The sequence below is a fragment of the Pezoporus flaviventris genome, unplaced genomic scaffold, assembly GCF_033815535.1.
Source record: "Pezoporus flaviventris isolate CSIRO_AGI_PZ_B2104156 unplaced genomic scaffold, CSIRO_AGI_Pfla_v1 ptg000007l, whole genome shotgun sequence".
In the NCBI taxonomy this organism is placed as follows: domain Eukaryota; kingdom Metazoa; phylum Chordata; class Aves; order Psittaciformes; family Psittacidae; genus Pezoporus; species Pezoporus flaviventris.
This window is the reverse complement of record NW_026892555.1, coordinates 78629012-78648352: the sequence shown is the minus strand read 5'-3', so window position 1 is coordinate 78648352 and position 19341 is coordinate 78629012. Positions and strand designations below refer to the sequence as shown.

Below are 19341 nucleotides of genomic sequence, written 5' to 3'. Positions count from 1 at the left end.
CAGCCTAAAAAGGTCATTAAATTAATGAACAAATTAACAAAGAAATCTTGATTTATATATGAATTTCAACATTTTTAGCAGGGGTATCTCACTAATTTTATCTATTTAAAAATATACATGAAAAATACAGAATTCAGTTGATTTTTCACAGAAGAACATCATCTTGATAAGGCTGTAAGTGTTCTGGGACATAGTTTATTCATGATTTCGTAGCATGAAATTTCATTGTGACAGGTGTTTGGCATCCCACAACAGCAATTCATGCTTCTTGTAATGTATCATTAAAATGAAAAATATGCACTTTTAAGGCAGACATACAGTAAATCAAAAGCGCTTTTTTTCTTAAATATTTTCTTTTGTCTGTGCTAGATGATTTTTCGAAGCATATTTTGCAGCACTCAAAACAAGGCCAGCTGGATGCCAGAAAGGGATGAATCTATTCTGAAAGCTTAAAAAGGCCCACTACAAATGAATACTGTATTCTTTTCATAGCCCTAAGACAGCCTCTCAAAAGACTTAGTTTTAGAGTAAAGGATATAGCTCTAAATTGGATCTCATAGCAGCTCAACAAGAATGGCTATTTCCCTGTGCAGGTAGGGAAGGTGAAGGTAGGGATAGAAAGCTCTGGGCATAAAGCTTTTTCCTTTTCTGTTGTTATTGAGTCAAACTCCCCATCGTTCCTTTAATAGAACAAGCTCTATGGGGCATGTGGCTGGTACAAATAGAATTGTGCCTACTGTGGGTATGGGTTTTGGCAGTTGCATGTTATTCCCTATACATAAAGTGCAATACTACAGAGGACAGCCTTGCATGTCTTTCCACAGGTGGCTTGCACACACTGTTTTCAGAAGCTACACTTGCTATGTTCGTATAGTCACACATTATAAGTATTTCCCAGATCTTTCCTTCTGATTGAGATAGGAAAATACAGCTTGCATTACTGCTAGAAAGCAATACTTTTCAATTACAAATTTCAAGCAACATTTAGAAGAGAATACTCTTGTAAGGAAGTTTTCACTGCATTGAATCTATACATTACAATTCTGCAGAAGATAAATCAATGTCTGGTATTCTTGAAAAAAAAGAGATTTTTTATCAAATAACTTTGCATTGAAAAGAAGTATTTTTGTAATCAAATTGTTAATAGAATTGGAAACATTAGCTTTCCACAGATTCAGTAATTTGTGTATCCAGAGTATTTTCCCCTCAAAAAAGATGAGCTACAGAAAAAACTACTGTGTTTTGGTTACTCATTTTTGGCAAATTAAGTCAATAAGAGTAATTATCTGTTACTTTGATTTGGTTTAAGCAAAAGCACTCTGTTTACATATTGCCTTCTTGAATGAACTGAATTCTTGCAGTAGTTGACTTATTGTCCTATGGAAATTAGACTATATTATCCTTTATTGTTAAATTTATTTCAACTTATGATGCAAATATTGCTAGAGTAAGAATTTCATTAGCAAACAGATGCTAATTAGGTTTGGATTAATTAATCTGATTCTAAATAGTTACCAGTGTTCTGTGATCTCTAACAAATATGTTGTTTCTATACATGTGTATTTCAGGTAGAGTTAAAATTTATCTCTCACTAGATTGTATGTTTTCTTAAAGTGCCTTGATCACAGTAGAGATTCTTTATTATTCAGTGAGTAAATTTTTTTTTGTCAAAACAAAGGAGAAATTTCTTCTTTATCTTCTTTTTGTGTTTACATTGGCTTTTTAGAGAGGCACAAATGTGTTTATCAGTTCTGGTTTCTATATTTGGAGCAAGTGTCCCAAGATGATGAACTTGAGACGTGTATGGCAAATCCATGAAAGAAAGCAGACAGCAAAGGAAATAGGTGATGCTTGATGCTTAGAAGGTCTCCAGTCAATAAATTTATTATTATTTAAGTCTGTTTTTATGTTCAAAAAGGACATGTGCAAATCATCTATCAAACCAAAGGAATTTTTTTTTTTTTTTTTTTTTGAGAAAAACACTAGAAAATACTTCCTTTTGTGACTATGACTTCCTTGATCATAATTAACAGCTACTTCAAATCCAGGTGAATTTAGCTATCAATAGCTGCAACATTTGTCAGTGAAAGAAGCCTAAGAAGCCTTGCTTCAATGTACATTGATAAAAGGATAAAATCTAAAACCCCTGTCACATAACAAGTAACTCCTGCACCAGTGGAATGATTTCACAGTAATTTCTGTCTAAATGAAGGTTTATTGTTAAAATTGCAAAAAGCATTATTTGATCAGTTCAGTTGAGTTTACTGTTCAGTTGATCCCATTTCTTGAATCTTGAAACCTTCAAATAGTATTATTTGAGGTTCTGAAAGATCAAAGAGAGGAAAGGAGGTAGAGAGGGAGGGAAAGATGGTGATTGATTTCTTCAGAAAAAAAATATTTTTGTTTTTTAATTTTAAGATACTGTTTGTTAAAACTTTAAAGTGAAAAGAAAACTTACTAAAGTGTGTGGATTAAAAAAAAATGAAAGAACATGTCTACTCTCACTCTGCAGGAGAGTACCCTGCTATTACTCTGCAGGAGAGTACTCTACTAGTACTTGCAAGGTCCTAATTATTATTGAATAAAATTGGAGACAATGGGAGTTTTGCCATTGACTTTTCCGAGGCCAAGATTTAAGCTTTATGATAGAATTAGGTTTCCCTGGATCCTGGAGAGATTTTGCCCATGTAAATCATTTCCCTAGGACTTCTGGAAGAACCATATGCAGAAGGATTAGGAACAAATTAACACCTCTGTTGTTTCATGGAGCAACTCTTTCAGAAAAGGGATGGCATATAAACTCATCTAGACACAGCTCTTCTACTTCACTTCCTGCTTTTTCCTTCTCCCAACGTCTCTGTAGCAATAACCTTGTTGCCCTCTGTCTCTGGGGTAAAAATGACTCCATGCATTCTTGTTCTTCTCCATCTCCAACAGCAGCAGCAGAGGTGGCTGTTCTTTTATTTCTTCAGTATAATACATAAGTAGAGCCACAGCTGTAGGAAATGGTCTTACTTCAATCTTACAATCATTTCTGTTCCAAATTTTAAAGCTTTTTAATTTCTTTATCTATTATACTGTATTTTCCATTGATTTTTAAGAACATTTTTTCTTTATCCATTAAAAGTATGAATAAATCTTGCAAATAAATGCTATAGCTAAAATATAACTTCATCCAAACTCAACACACTTAAAAAAAAAAAAAAAATTACACGGGGACAATCCAGCAGAGACAATCCAACAGAGGCAATCGCTGTTCAGACTTATAATTAAACTGTTCCATTTGAGCAGAAATGATTTAGGCTTGAGCTGTGGAAAATAATTTTCTTTTGCTTGTTAGTACATAGGTGTGACACTTTTATTAAAAAGAAGGCACCCAGTGCAGCTTAATGATATGTGAAATGTGAATGTATCCATAATTTACCATATATGTAGGATATCTATGATTTGATTCAGTTCTGCATAGTGCCATATAAATGCTGCTTGTTTTAGGTAATCCAAACCTGAATAACAAATTCTATTTGCCATTTTGCCTGTCTTAAGAACTTAGTTTTCACCCATCCAAAGGTCAATTAATTAAAAGACCCCACTGAAAGAGATTTTTATTTTTATTTTTTTTGCAAAACTTCAAAAAAATATTTCTGTAAGTCAAACTAGAAGAAAAGGCAAACTATGTCGTGTGTCATCTATCTGTACTGTTTCAGCAAAATGAAAGAAATATGTACACCACAACCCTTTCCTATACTGATTCTGGAACCTGAGGAAAATCAACAGTTGCTGTGTAAAAAGGTGATTTCATTAGTACAGCCTTTAAAAGCATTGTTCTGAGGGAATCTTGAAGCTGGAACTTGATTCACACGATTGCTCTTTCTTGGAATTGCGAAGTCTTTCAGCTTCTCTGCTCTACCTTCTATTCCTATCACTCATACACATTAAACATTATTGATTCATGACTGCTGGATTATTTTGCATTTTATTTTGTGTTGTGGCATGCTTGTTTGCCTGGGGTTATAGGGCCAACTGAAGATAAGAAAAAGAGATTAAAAATTCAGAAGATAGATACTCTGTATCACTGATAAAATTCTGTGCCTGTAAATACCTTAAAATTATCCTTCTGTGTGTTAAAACTGATTTTTTTTTTTTTTTTTTTGCCTCTGTGATAAAAACTAAGGGTTTTTTTCCTGTTTAGAAAAGAGAAGTGGTCAAATAGTTTATGATAGCATGCCTTGTCATAGTGATAGACAGGTTGAGGCAGAATCTATTCTGTCATTGCCTATGTGTTCTAGGTTGTCATTATCAAGCAAAGAGACAACTGACAGTGCTTTACAGCAAGTGTGATTTACAGAACAGGTTTTTTGTTTTTAACGTAATGTTAAATTTAAATACATGAGAAAGAGAGTTTTTATATTAATTTGCAATGCATTCATTAAAGAAAAATATTTGAAGCAATGAAAAAATATATTAAGGGGAATATCAAAAAGAAGAAAATTTAATCAGCACTAACAGAATTTAATAGGCCTTTGCTCTAACCCCCCCCCAAGATCATACTAGAATTGAAGCACATACTGATATAAAGAAAAAATGACTTTTCCATCATTAATTTCAGAAGAGCCAGGCTTACAAAAGCCAGTTATTCAACAGTTTTAACTAAATGGGATAGTATGATAAAAAGAAGTCCAAAGGAATTCAATTAGCTCTAGACATTTGGGGTGGTGAAGTGAATCTCACCGAAGGAAGGTGTGGGAAGCTGCTCAGAACCATGGTGTCTTCTAGCAGTGCATATCATTCCATAACCCATATTTGCTGTGGTGGCCATCAGCAGGAAGCTGTCTTTTTGTCCATCTTTGGAAGCAGAATGGCAGAGTATGCTGTCTTCCCTATGACATATTCATAGCTAATCCTACAGCCTGCAGAAATGCATTCCCACTGGCATCAGTAGAGCAATTTCTGTGAGAGTAAAAAAGTAATGCCACTGAGCAGCTGTAGCTATAGTTTCCATGGGTAATTAAATCAAGAAAAAAATGCCCATAATGTCATTAGATGAGATGAAATATCTCATATATTGATCATGTTGAATTTGGTATTCAAGCACTTGTCCTCTGACACTAATGGTATTTATTGTGTAAAGCCCAAGTAGTTAACATAGAAAGAAGAATGAAAATAAGCCATGATTTTATACCTTGTAGTTTAAGACATCTACGGAGTATAATTCTACAGAAAATGGATCCCGTTCACACAGCCTTGAAAAAAAAAAAAATAATTTGTCATTTCACTTCAAAACCACCTGATTTTAGACTGAAAACATCTAACATTGCCAACAGCTGAATTTCAGTGACACTTTGCAATAGAAAGTTTCTGCCTGTTCTCAACTTTTTGAATAGTGGTTATCTTGTGATCTTCAGAGAGACTGTCTTTGTAAATATAATTAGGCAGTCATTAGAAATTATAAACTCTCCTCTAATAAGTGGCTTACAAATTTTCTTGCAACATGTCTCATGTAAAGACTTCCTACATGCCTGGTATATATTTTATTATATTTATTCATGCAGCATAATTCATATTTTCATGCATTGATCTTTTATATATGTTGTAGAAGGGATACATCAGGGAACATAAGGCAGAATAATGTTTTACTGTTAGTATGTGGCATCCAGAGAGATGCAGGTCTTTTTTATATTCTTACAGTGATTCCTGGTTCAGAAAGGAAATACTACAATTGTATATGCTACCTAAAAAGAACACAACCCCTCTATACTTACCATTTCAATTAATTATTCCATTGGGAGTCTGGTGGGTCTTGCACAACTAAATAGCAAGAATGTAGAATTTGATAGTAATGTTGTCTCTATTTTATTTAGTTTTTAAAATTAAAAAATAAGTATTTCGTTGAAAAGGAATAAAAGTATCTGCTGCTGAAAGCCCAGAGCCCTGTTTATGGCAAATTCTCTTCCCTCATTTCTCAGTTTCAGGCATCAACACTATGCTCACACTTACCTACTGGGACTATAGCCAGACACTGGAACAGAGGGAGCACCAGTGCTTTCACAGATGTAAATCAAACCAGCTCCACTGCTGCCAGCTGAAATGCACTCATTTGTAACAGGTGATGTCTTGCACAGACTCCTTTTAACCAGCAGATAGTTTACCATAGAGCTGAATCAAGCACACAGTAGTGAAAAGAAAGGAAAAGACCACATCAGTGCATGAAGATACATGGCACGACCCAGCCAAGTTGAGTAAGAATAATTTAATTAAAAAAAAAGACTTCTGATATTGATTCTTACATTGAAGTTTAAGAGAGTTTCTGTATGCATCAATTCTAGCTGAAATGGTGATATAAAAGTCATCATAAGAAATATATGCAACTTGTAACTTACATATACAATTTTTTGTATAATCAAGTTATGATGAAATATTATTGATTTTTTATTCTTTCATTATTTTACTGGTGTACTTTTTTTTAATTAGTAATATTTGTTCTATCATAAATCATAGAATCACAGAATGGTTTGGGTTGGAGAAGATCATCTACTCCAACCCCCCTTCTACAGGCAGAGACACCTTCCACTAGACCAGGTTGTTCAAAGCCCCATCCAACCTGGCCTTGAACACTTCCAGGGATGGGGCATCCACAGCTTCTCTGGGCAACACGTTCCAGTGTCTCACCACTCTCACAGCAAATAATTATTTCCTAATATCTAATCTACATCTACCCTCTCTCTTCTTAAAGCCATTCCCCTTGTCTTATTTCTACATGCCTTTGTAATAAATCCCTGTCCAGATTTCTTGTCAGCCACCCTTTAAGTATTGGAAGACTGTTATAAGGTCCCCCCCAAGCCTGAACAACCCAATTGTCTTACCCTGTCCTCAAAGGAGAGGTGCTCTGGCCCTCTGATCAGCTTCATGCCCCTCCTCTGGTCTCACTTGAGCAGGTCCACATCCCTCTTGTGTTGTGCAATATAATTTCATGAAAGAAAAATAGATATACTTTGGAATGTGTTTTTACATGTTATTGTTGAATTCTGCATAATGCAACAAAATTATTCATTAATTAGGAAATTAACAATCCTTGACCTCTCAAGTCAGTGATGATAGGATTAAGGATTCATTTGAACCTGACCAAGTGAGGTACTGTTTTTATTCCTTGCTAATGACTTACTTGCCATCATATTACTAACTGACAACCACAGTCATTATTGGAAAAGTCTGGTCTTAGTATGCATAAACTAAATCCCCATAATGGAAAGAGATAATGTTTTATTTAATTGGATAATTGATGTTTTAATTTAAATAAAGCTCAGCTTTATTTGCCAAACAGGAATCACTAGAAAAAGAGTAGAAAACCTTTTTTATTTAATTCCTCTTGAATAAGAAAGTACTCTAATCCAATTTGGACAGTGTACAAAAGATACTGAAAAAGGCAGAACCCTGTTTTCTATTACTATTTCTATAAAAAATTAGACAGAAAAATGCCAGTTCTTGGAAGTAGAAATTTTACTAAACATAGGGAAAAAATCCATAGCAATACACCCCTGAGAAAATTAGCCATGGTGATAAGATATGCACAGCTTGCTAGTTCAAATAAGTATTTTTTATATTGGTATATTTTTTATGAATATATTTATATTTTTATTTTTATATATGTATACATCTTTTAATTGATGTTTTTATTGTTTAAAATTTTAATAGCCCTTAGAAAGCCCAGTTGTTCATGGGAATTTCTTGTAAAAGCCCTGTACAAAGCTAGTAGAAAGACACCCCTTCCTATTGCAAATAATTTTTAGTCTTAAAAGGAAACAGAACCATCTTTTCCAAATGTCCTTTAAAAACCATCATTCTTTTCTTCTTCCTTTTTTCTTTTTTTTTTTACCTCATCATTTTTCTGGGAGTGCTGGTTGGTGGCTGCTGAACATGAGCCAGCTTGTGCCCAGGCAGCCAAAAAGGCCAACGGCATCCTGGCCTGTATCAGAAAGTGTGGCCAGCAGGGCCCAGCCAGTGGTCATCCGCCTGTATTTGGCACTGGTGAGACTGCACCTCGAATACTGTGTTCAGTTCTGTGCCCCTCACTACACGAGAGACATTGAGGTGTTGGAGCAGGCCCAGAGAAGGGCAGCAAAGCTGGTGAAGGGTTTGGAGCACAAGTGTGATGACAAATGGCTGAGGGAGCTGGGGCTGTTTAGTCTGGAGAAGAGAGGGCTTAGAGGTGACCTTATCGCTCTCTACAACTACCTGAAAGGAGGTGGTAGTGAGGTGGGGGTTGGTCTCTTGTCCCAAGTAAGAAGCAATAGAACAAGATGTAATGGCCTCAAGCTGTGCCAGGGGATGTTTAGATTGGATATTAGGAAAAAATTCTTCAGAGAGTAATCAAGTATTGGAGCATGCTGCCCAGGGAAGTGATGGAATCACCGCCCCTGGAAGTATTCAAAAACTCTGTAGATGAGGCCCCCAGTGGTATTGGTTAGTGGCGGTCTTGGCAGTCCTGGTGTAATGGTTGGACTTCATCTTGAAGGTCTTTTACAGTCTAGTTGATTCTGTGATTTTGCAGGTGGACTTGATGATTTTAACGGTCATTTCCAGCCTAAATGGTTCTATGGTTCTATGTTTCTATGATTTTAGTTGCTACTTCTTTTCATATGCCTATTTTGCAGATTGTTGCTCAACTGAGCTATTTTGTAGTAGTGTACTGAGTCCTCCCAACACAAGCTTCAGTCTGCAATCTTTCCTGATTAATGTATGCTGACTATTCAGAAGATGACCTAGGTAATCCAGATATTTAGGGTCAAGAAACAGTTCACTGTGTCGTGAGCTGATGTTGCCTTGCCCTTAAATGGAGGGGGAAGGAGGGTGTGGGCTATTATGGAGAGGAGAGGAAAGAAAAATATTTGATTAGGTTTGATTAGCAGCAATTGTGGTTTTATTACTCAATTTCCTAAATTGTGTCTGAAAAATGCACTCCCCTTTTATCTGGGAAAGTTTTTCAGCTCTTATGTATTTTTAGAGGGAAGGGAAAAAAAAGTTTGTATGAAACCAATACATTAAAATCTAATTATCAGGTTTTTAGAGGAACTGTGTAGTCTGTGTAGACCATAGAATTCTTGCCAAAAGAAAATATGTGTAGAGTAAGTGTCTTTTAAAAGGGCGATGTTCCAATTAGAAAGTCTTCTTAGGTGGTTAGTATCAAAGGTTTCTCTAGGCTCATTTACACCCTCCTCTCCTGTAATGGGCATCCCTGTTCCAACACACAGGATTTTTTTAGTAGAGAATTGCCAAAATAGTTCTGCTTGTATCTATGTTTTCCATACAACAACGTATTTTCCTTTCCTCAGTTCAGAACATCATCCCTTGTTTACAGTCTTAGGCAATACTTGAGTTGAGTGGCTATTTTTACTTTTCAGTTTTTATTGCACACCTTAACCAAGAAAGGATAGGGGGAAGACCTGGTGGCTACAGAGTAGGTGGAGATACCTGGAAGTAGAAACAGGCAGAGGAAATAATGGACTAAGGTCCTAAAATATATTGCATAATGAAAAATGATGTAAAGAGACAGATTTGAGATGGATAACTAGTACGTGCATGTAAGGAAGGGTTAATATCTTGGAACATTTAGCAGCATTTTCAGCCCAGCTATGCACTGCAGTACAGCATTTAAATTTATCTGCTACCAATAAATAAATTGAACTGTGGAGTTTTTTTCAGCCTTTGAAATTGGCAATGAAATAAAGCCTAGAATCTCAGAATATATCACAGGGTGAATATATTAATTTAGGGATGTTACACATTCCTCGATGTTTACAACTTTTTTACTTTCTCTTTTTTTTTTGTGGTATATATATGAGAAATTCAGAAAGGAAATCAGTCAGTTCATAAAACAACTTTTCAAAATGTGTATTGCTGTGAAATTAACATCACAGCAATGTTAGTGAATGTCATATTCCGTGTTCTTGCATCCTCTGTGAGGGTATAGTGATTACTTCATCTTAAGGCTAGACTATCTCACAATTTGTTAAATTCTTCTGATTTCTTTACCCATGCCTGTGAATTTACAAATTTTATTTTCCAAATTGTTGTAAGTTTAATAATGCAAGTCATTGACATGTTTAAGAAAAGATTAACAGTTGAGGATAAGATGCACAACATACTGAGGAGCAAATCAGCACTGAGGAACAAGTACTTTTGATCCATACTACTGCCATATTGAATTTAGCTAGGAGTATACAGCAATTCTTGAAGTATATTAACTAATGCATTTCTTGATCTTTCATGTGGCTTCGTATGTAACATCAAGTCTTTTGTACAAATGTATGAATTCTTGAAGTGACATGGAGTTTATTAATTGAGTTATTGAAGCATTAAGGTCTTAATTTACTGTTAAAGTAAGAATAATCATACTGCTTATTAGGAATTGGGCATAGGAGCCTGAAGGACTGAATCATTTCTTCCAGATGTACTTGTGTGTTGTTACCAACTTTTTCATCTCCTCTGAAGCAGATTGCTAGATGACATGGACTTGTAGACTGTCTCAGTTTGGCATATGGTATTGTATATGATTCAAAAACACTTCCATAATTTCTACATAAATTTATGCAATTTTTTTCACAACAGTCTCCATCTCATTATTCATACTTTTATTTTTTTATCAGTCATTTCCTTTGCCATATGTGTTATTGTTTGCACACATTAGCAAGAATTATGGGATGATATGTCTTTATCTGCCATCATAAAAAAATACTTACAATTTCCTGAACGAAAAGAGTTTGTTGCAAGACATCATTAACTTTACACTTGGGGCATATTTGCCCAAAGATCTGACACTAAATTTTGTGTTACTTCAGTAGTAAGAATAACTGCAGATTTTAGCAAAAAGTAGAAATTAATACATTACATTTCCAAACCTTTCTGGCATTTTTAATATTTAGGATTTCCAGAGAAAACAGTAAGAAAAATCCATGTGAATACAATCATTTGTACCACTCCCTTGCAGTAAATTCAAGTAATTCTGAAACGTAAACACACTGGGGGGGTGGTAAGATTTGAGCACCTCTTCTGTTGCCTGTAGTTTTTTTGAATGCAATCATTTGTACCACTCTCTTGCAGTAAATTCAAGTAATTCTGAAACGTAAACACACTGGGGGGGGGAGGTAATATTTGAGCACCTCTTCTATTGCCCTGTAGTTTTGCTCAAATCGCAGAGGAGCAAGGATTAGAAAATAGGTACAAGCAAGAAGGAGAAATAGGCCACAAACCCAAAACTATTGCAGGATACTTGGTCATTAAACTATTCTCTCACAAATCTTATGTATGTTTTTCAGCACAAAAGAAAAAAAAAAAAGGTTTTCTTCCAGTACAATAAAGCTTGTAACAAATAAATCAGAGACTCACGAGCAAGCACTTATTCTTTAGCCTAAACTGCTTTCTGTAAAATTGAAAGTCAGGATAATTTTCTAGTGTTGTGCAAGTCCAACTAATGCTAGGTTCTCACTCTCCATCCTTGCATCTGAATATCAGTATTGTCTGCCTTTTATTGTTGGAAAATTTTGTTATTTTAAATTAAATCAGTCAGCCGTTACCCTACAGTAATTAGACACTTTGTAATGTTGAGTTGTCCCACAAATTGCAAGGCTCAATGTGGGTTACAAACAAGCATGCGTTTGCCCTTTGTCCAGCAACTACATCTAAGAAGCCTGTATTGAAATCAGCAGATTAGCAGGATTTGATGAATTAGTTTAATGTGACAGATCCCTTCTATTGCAAAACAATATAACTCTGCTTAAATTAATGGAATGGTTCCTAGGTTATACTAGCTGAGTGATATTTGTGAAGCACAGTAAATACATCTATAACTGTGGAATTGATAATGCTGCCAGTTATAAAGCTTTTTTGCTCAAATGCATTTGAAAAACAAGCTATGCTTGTGCTTATCCTTGTATTTCACTCTCCCCTTCTGTTTGGATCCCTTGTTTTGCTGCTTTCTTGTTATAATTTTTGCCTTTTTCCTCAAATAGGGCAAACAACTGTAATTATTTCTCTCTAGTATACTCCAAGTGCTCAGGTAACACATGCAATGCAGTCTGATTTTTCACTAGTTGAACATAAAACCTTCAGCTGGCAACCAGAGAGACACTCAGCAATCTCAGCTTTACTGCCAAATTGGATGACAGGAGGTGGCAGTACAGACAATATTCTTGGCAAGCTTCCCTGTTTACAAATCCCTGCTTCGAAACTACGTTGTTTTGCTCTGTGATATTCTTCCTTCCAGGAGTATGGGACAAAGTAGACTTCACAATAAAGCCCAACATATTTTATGTAATACAGGGATACTAGCGAGAAAATGTGTTTTCCCCCTATAAATCTCTAAGATTTTTTCTTTGAACTTTCTTATCATCACAATTTTGATTTTAGTTTTTTTTTCCACTTCATGTGTGTCTGTATGCTTCTATATGATGATGGAAGGAAAATGCTATTTTAACTGCGCAGGTATAATGAAACAGGAGGAAGCCTGTGAGACAAAGAGGAAGAAATACACATTAATTATCATAGGATGCATTATCTTTTCATTTTGCAAGCAAGGAAATATCTAATACCTGAGTAGCAAAATGCTGTAACTTCAGACTGGAGGGGTAATATAAATCACATGCAGGGGGCAGCTCAATGAAAGATCAGAATCTAGTGCATTCACTGAGACAAAAGTAGACAAAGAAGAGACTACATTCGTGTTCGCCCTTCCCACATACCATGACCTCTTCCACAGTCACAAAGATCTATTTCCAATTTCAAGCCAATAGCTATAAATGTTAATAGTTGCCTTTACCTCTTTCTCTGGGCTTAGCTTCTTGCCCCATTACCAAAACCATTTAGTTTCTCAGTAATTCATTTTCTATGTAATCTCTTTTCATGTCCTATGTTTCCTCTATTATGTTTCACCTTGGGCAGTACATCATGTAAATAAAGCCTATATCCATAATCACTTTACTGCTTAAGGGAATTCAGTCTCAAAAACTCCATTGCAGCCTCTGTCCATTATAGGAGATCTCTCTGGTCCTCATTAGGTGGAACAAGTGGGCAAATATTTTAAAAACTGTTTCAGCATCAGTGATGTAACCTTGAGTATCTATTCAGAAATGTCAGATATATTTAAAAGATGAGCATGAAAGAGATAAAGGCACCTGAGAAAGAAGTTCATCATACTGTATTACGATTTCAAAAACTCCTGCGTTTGAAATAGTGTTTAAGGCCACATTATAGCGGTGTAGACAGTGATCAAATGGACAAAAAACATCCAAGAACTTATATTCAAGTATTTTTTTCAAATTAGAAATAGAAATTTAACGTACTAATAGCCTGAAAATGTGTATATTGGTATTTGAGGCAGAAATAATTGAGGTAAAGCAGAAATGACTGAGTTTTGTATTCTTCCAATAAGGAAGAGAAATACTAGCTTCACAGTGCCATGTAACTGTCTCTGAAAGGACAGAAACAAATATTTGGACATAATATAAACAAAGGACAGATCAAATATTTGTGTGAGAAGTAGTACTTTTAGTTCTGTTTAGCATTTACTGTAATTAAGAAGTGTATATTGTCTTTTTTAAACCAGGTTTTACTTTGAATTTGAGTTTAGGGTTCTGTCAAGCTCTTGTTTGTGAAATGAAAATTGGATATTTCCCTTCTACTTTATTGAAAGCCAAAACCCATGAAAGCGTTTGACAGTCTCTCATGTCACCTCATGTTTGTTTGATGTGGTTATTGGTGGTTTTCCATCCTAGGTCTTAAATATCATTTTATAACAAATCCAAAGTCCTGCTTCACTGCAGTTTTATTAATGGACAGTATTCATGGGAAAAAGTAGATAAGATTTTAAAATGCTCTGTGTGCTGGGTACTAGATGGGCGTAAAAATATTAGATAGCATGCTATCCAAATGTTTTCATGCACATAGAGGTAGTTAAGGACTACTTATGAAATTGCACCTTTTATTATGTAAGAGAAAAAAAACAAACAAACCCCAATAATTTTCTTCCCACCTAGAAAAAGCCATTAATGTTCTTTTCCTCTTTTTTCTTTGTTTTTTTTTGTTTGGTTTTTTTTTTTTTTTTTTTTTTTTTTTGTTTGTTTGTTTGGTTTGGTTTTTGTTTTTGTGTTCTCAAGCTTCATTCTGACTTGGACAAGGGAGTGGGCACTGTAAAATATACCCTTTCGGGAGATGGTGCTGGCACTGTTTTTACCATTGATGAGACCACAGGAGATATTCATGCCATAAGGAGCCTAGATCGAGAAGAAAAACCTTTCTACACACTCCGGGCTCAGGCTGTGGATGTTGACACCAAGAAACCACTAGAGCCAGAATCAGAATTCATCATCAAAGTGCAGGACATTAATGATAATGAGCCAAAGTTTCTGGATGGGCCTTATGTTGCCAGTGTCCCAGAAATGTCTCCAGTGGGTGAGTAAGAAGCTTTAAACACTTGATAACTAATTGCATATTACTTAAGTATCTCAATGTGCATTTCCTGCTGAGAAAAGAAAGAGAAGGATGAAATGAAAATATAACTTCTAAAACTTACTATTCAAAATGTCTCACTCTGTGCATAGAAATATACAGATTCCAGTTTTGGTTTAGCTTTATTTGTTTATATAGAAACTCATTCTCTTGCCTGTGACAGTCTCTGAGAACAGGAAGAAAAAAATATATATATTCATGCAGGTAAGCTAATGTCCAGGGGTTCTGTGTACCCCCCATATATTATTTCACATGGTGAAGTGCATTCGCCTCTCTATTTTATGTTGGCTGTTTCCTGTACAGAATTAGATTCTATAACAGCCTCTTGCCACTTACTGTTCTTATCTTTTCATGGCTGTAAAATTCCTACAGCACGTGCATGATCCCCTAATTGTAAGTTAGGGGACAATTCTTTATGAAGTCCTGCTACGCTGTGAGTGCTGAAAGTTAACAATTTCCCTCACCTGACCCTCCACAATGCAGGAACAGGACAGAGAGGCTCAGCAAGACTAGTTCAAGGTCTCAAAAACCTAATGTCCAAGAAAATACTGAGTGCATTGGATTCTTAAGAAAAAGAAAAAAAACTGGAACAGGTTTTTGTTTGAAGATTTTCACAACATGATAGACATTTGCCAGAAAAGTCATAAAAAGCACTGATCCTGCTTTGGAGCAGGAGAATAGACTAAATTGGCCCTTTGGGTCTCTGCCTGATGGCTGATTCGGCAGTGGTCCTGAGCAGTGTGTTTGCAACACAAGCACACTGCTTGTATCCTGCTGCCAGATGGCATGTTGGGCTTCCCCGCGGGCACCAGAAATTAATTCATTCTTGGTTGGGAGGTCTTTAACTTCACAGTGCTAGCTTCAGTTTATTGCCATTCTCTCTCCTAAGCTGTCTTTTCCCAGTACTTCACAAGCCAGTATTAGTCATATAATACTCCCTGTAGTTGCTAACAGTTTTGGAAGTTTTCTGGCTCTGAAATGTGAAGAGGGATCCTGTTGCACTTCCAGCTATGCAGCTCACATGGTGATGTTTTGAAAGATAATCCAGGAGGCAACTAGCTACCTACAAAAGTTGCTATATGGAATTAATGAGGTAGTATTTTCGATTTTGTGGTAGAATGTGGTAAAAAGTGGTATGAGTAGACATGTAGAGATGATCTTGTTAATCTCATGCAAATATAGAGAAGAGTTCATTATAGTCACCCACAGAGGTTCATGTATAAATTCACTGTTTAGGTGCACTACTGTTGTTGCCCCTGTAGAGATGCCCAGTGATATCACTTACAGTTATATTATTTATAGATGGCAAACATTCATTATATTTTCAAATCTGTTTCTGTGGCAAGTTCAGAATATAATTTTCCCAACAGTGAATGTATGTTTATTTGTGCAATTGTTTTAAAGACTTGATCAGAGAGAAATGAGCAAAGTAATAACAAATAATGCTATTTAGACAGCGGAACACGATACATGCAATCATTCTCATTCTGTTGCTTTCTCTCCATCTTCCTGTCGTATTTCTTAAATATGTGTATGCAGTAGCAGACAAAATGCTAACAGCAGTTTTATTTCATGGGAAACTCTCTTCAAGGTGTGCCATGCATTGTGGCTTTTACATTGACTGGGAGTTGCATTGACTAAATGAGATGCAACCGAGTATGCGGTGTCATGCACATGTCTTAAAAGAAATGCTTTTTCTGTTTATTCTCCTTTAGAAAAACAGCAGTAGATGCCATGGCAAAAATGCATCCTCTTGATCTTCACTTTATTCAGTCATATCACTATCTGCAGAAGATTTATTCATAAGAGTTTATATCTTCCTCTATAAGAAAAATCAAAGATGGATGAAAATTAATTGAAGAAGTTAAGACAAGGAAATAGTGCCCTAAATGGAGGCCTAAACTCCAATTAGTGGTTGCTAAAGATGATAAAAAAATTCTGCTTTTGGTTTACTTGCAGCAAAAATATCTAGAAATGCCTTCTGTTGCCTGCAATGTGCCAGGAAATTGTGCCTTCTCTAATGTAGGTCTCTCCACTCTCTTACTCTCTCTTATCTATGCTTTTGCTACCTTATGTAAGCACATATTTCTCAGAGGATCTAAAACTACTGTTCCCCATCATCAACCATTTAGTTGCACCTATAGAGATGCCTAGACCTCCCACTGCCTGAGGCTGACATTGAAAATCACTTTGATTTTTTAGCTGGTGCAGCATATGGTTGCCTTGGCTTAGGCAAAAACCCTGATAAACTCTTCCTCTCATCTATTTTTTTACATTTTCATTTTCTAATTGTCACTTTCCAATTCCGAAATGTCCTAAACTTCACTTCCTATATTTTTGCAACAGTATTTATTATGAACTGCACTCATTCACACTGTTTCCATTGTGGGAAATGCACCAAAGCATGACCTTTTTTCCCCATTCCTAGTTATTTCTATGAGCCTGACTAGCCTCTCTGACTAGTGACTTGCTGTCTTTTATTGTTGCATGATACATGCAAAGGTTTACTCTGTTTCCTAGTTTATTCTAAGTCTATTAATAATAAGGAGCAAAATTTGAACAGCAGAATTCATGTTGAAAGGCAGCTAGAGGGCGGCTAAGTAGCTAATAAAGTCCTGAAGACTTAAAACCCACTGCAAACACACAGTATATGTTCCATTTGGGATAAAGTGAAATACAGTGAATTGTATAAAACACACTTGAGGCACCATAGTCTGCAGCCATAACAAAGGATTACATGGGGCTGGACAGTCTTGGGAAGGTAAGTGTACTTCAGACCCCTTACACACATTTTAGAAATTTTCATGGCTGTAGTATTCTTGGTTTTGTAATATCTCTGGCCTTCTAATTTCTGTTGCTGAAGCTTTGGTGGCTGAAAAAATGCCATAGCACTCATCCCCAGGTTCTGAGTTCCAGTCACAGAGTTGTAAGAAAACTGTGTGTCATCTTTATCCTGGACTTTGATGAATTTTTTTTTCCAGAAAAGGTACAAAGACATGGAAGTTTGTAGGATACTCAATATCTGGCTTTCTGCACAAAAATATTATTTACAGATATCTGTCATATCCAAGGTTTTCATGTAGATTTTCAAAGAACTTTGTTGTGTTATTTTCCATGCATATTTTAGGTGGAAATTTTTTTCCATTGAAATTTGAGGTTATATTGAAGTTTCTTCTGCAAGTTTCTGTACACTGGAGTTTGGTTGGTTTTCCCTTTAATCAATACCACTCTTTAAAAAAGATGATGGTAATGCATGTCTTAGATTTTTCTCAAAAAAAAAGATAATTTTAGGATTGTCATTTTTACTTGGTGGTGCATTCCTTGCTTGGAGCCAAATTCCTTCATATGTTTTTTACTAAGAATAAAATGTTAGCAGGATGTTTACTGTTCTCTAAAATTCTAATATAAGCCCACTACAAACTGGGACACCTACCTGTTCAATGCCAAAGGCTGGAATGGCCATCTAGCCTTGCTCCTTTCATACATGCTCTGTAATCTGCTCATCTATGACAGAGAGGACAGTCAATCACAGGTACAAAAGTCCTTCTCTTGAGAAGCCCTTTGGTTACCAACTGGTGTAACATGCGGGCTACTGGACCCATCTATGATTCCCATTATTTCTGATACTTTCCAAGTGTGCATAGTTTCTGTATTGGATATTGGTACCTCCAATGTTGACAGTGTATCGCTCATATAACAAATGGGTGCAGAATCCTTAATGGTGGTAATTACCTGGGAAAAGGCAATGATGTGAAATAGCCTGCAGTGAAACTCAGCAGGTAGTGTCAGATTACAACATAGAACTAATATTTTAAGAACAGAGATTGCCATGCTGTTACCCTGTGCCTAATAAGAGACTTATAAAACCTTAAGGACTGGACTTCTAATATATTTTTTTCTGCTACTGGATTGGTTTTATCAATACTTTTATTTGAAAATATTGCCTTGATTCAATAAGATTTCCAAAATGTAGAACAAACCAGAAATGGAAATTTATGCATGAGGACTGAAAAGGGGGCTATAATTTTGCCATTTGCAATTTAATATTATCAAAATATGTTGTCCTTTAGTATAGTTTAATCAATGGTGTTGCTTCTGGCAGCTGTGCTAGCTTCTGTTGCAATATAGTTCATGTAAGCATGGAAATACATATCATGAGTTTAAACCAAGGTTACCTCCTTATTAAAACTATCAGTCCAAATGACTGAGAGTAAGAGCATACCAGCATTAAGCATACATTCAAGGAAATATAATATATTTTTATATATTTGTATGTAAAAATATGCACAGAAATTCATCTGCATTTCTCATTAATTTTTTTACTGATTATGCTGATTTTAATTGATCATATGTATCACACATGACAAATTTGTAATTTCTACTGTCACAGTCTCCTAATTATTTTCTAAATTCTTTCCATTATTCCTCTATGGTAGGCAACTAAGGGTACAGCAACTAAGGCTGTACTAAACCCATCAATTTCATAACATATAGATTCCATATGTTCTTTCCCAGGTAATTTCATTTCATACCTTTTCCACTAGATTAACTCTTCATTGCTCAGGAAGGATCTACGAATTCCAGATCACAATGGCAATTATTCTGCCTTTTTTGTTATTAACAAATAATGCAAAAAGTTCTCATTAAATAGCTGTGTACTGTTTAGGCTTGAATATTCTATTTGAAACTGCCTCAATTGTAACACTACATTTTAATGCTAAAATGGTCAATGATACTAGAAAGTTGGTACCAGATTATTTTTACTGAGTATCCTCTTTGGCGCAAAGCAGCTACTTGAAGAGTGTTACGGATTTTGTTCTCATGGTAGTGACTGCATAAAATTGT

General features: G+C 35.5%; 1 protein-coding gene across 4 annotated transcripts in view; it reads left to right on the top strand.

The window, feature by feature from the left end:
• Positions 1–19341, top strand: part of CDH12 (cadherin 12) — a 540002-nt gene that overhangs the window by 409404 nt on the left and 111257 nt on the right. For all 4 annotated transcript variants that reach the window (XM_061449266.1, XM_061449262.1, XM_061449263.1 and 1 more), the window contains exon 4: positions 14145–14439. In XM_061449266.1, coding sequence (XP_061305250.1) covers positions 14145–14439 — 295 coding nt within the window. The remainder of the gene's footprint in view (positions 1–14144; positions 14440–19341) is intronic.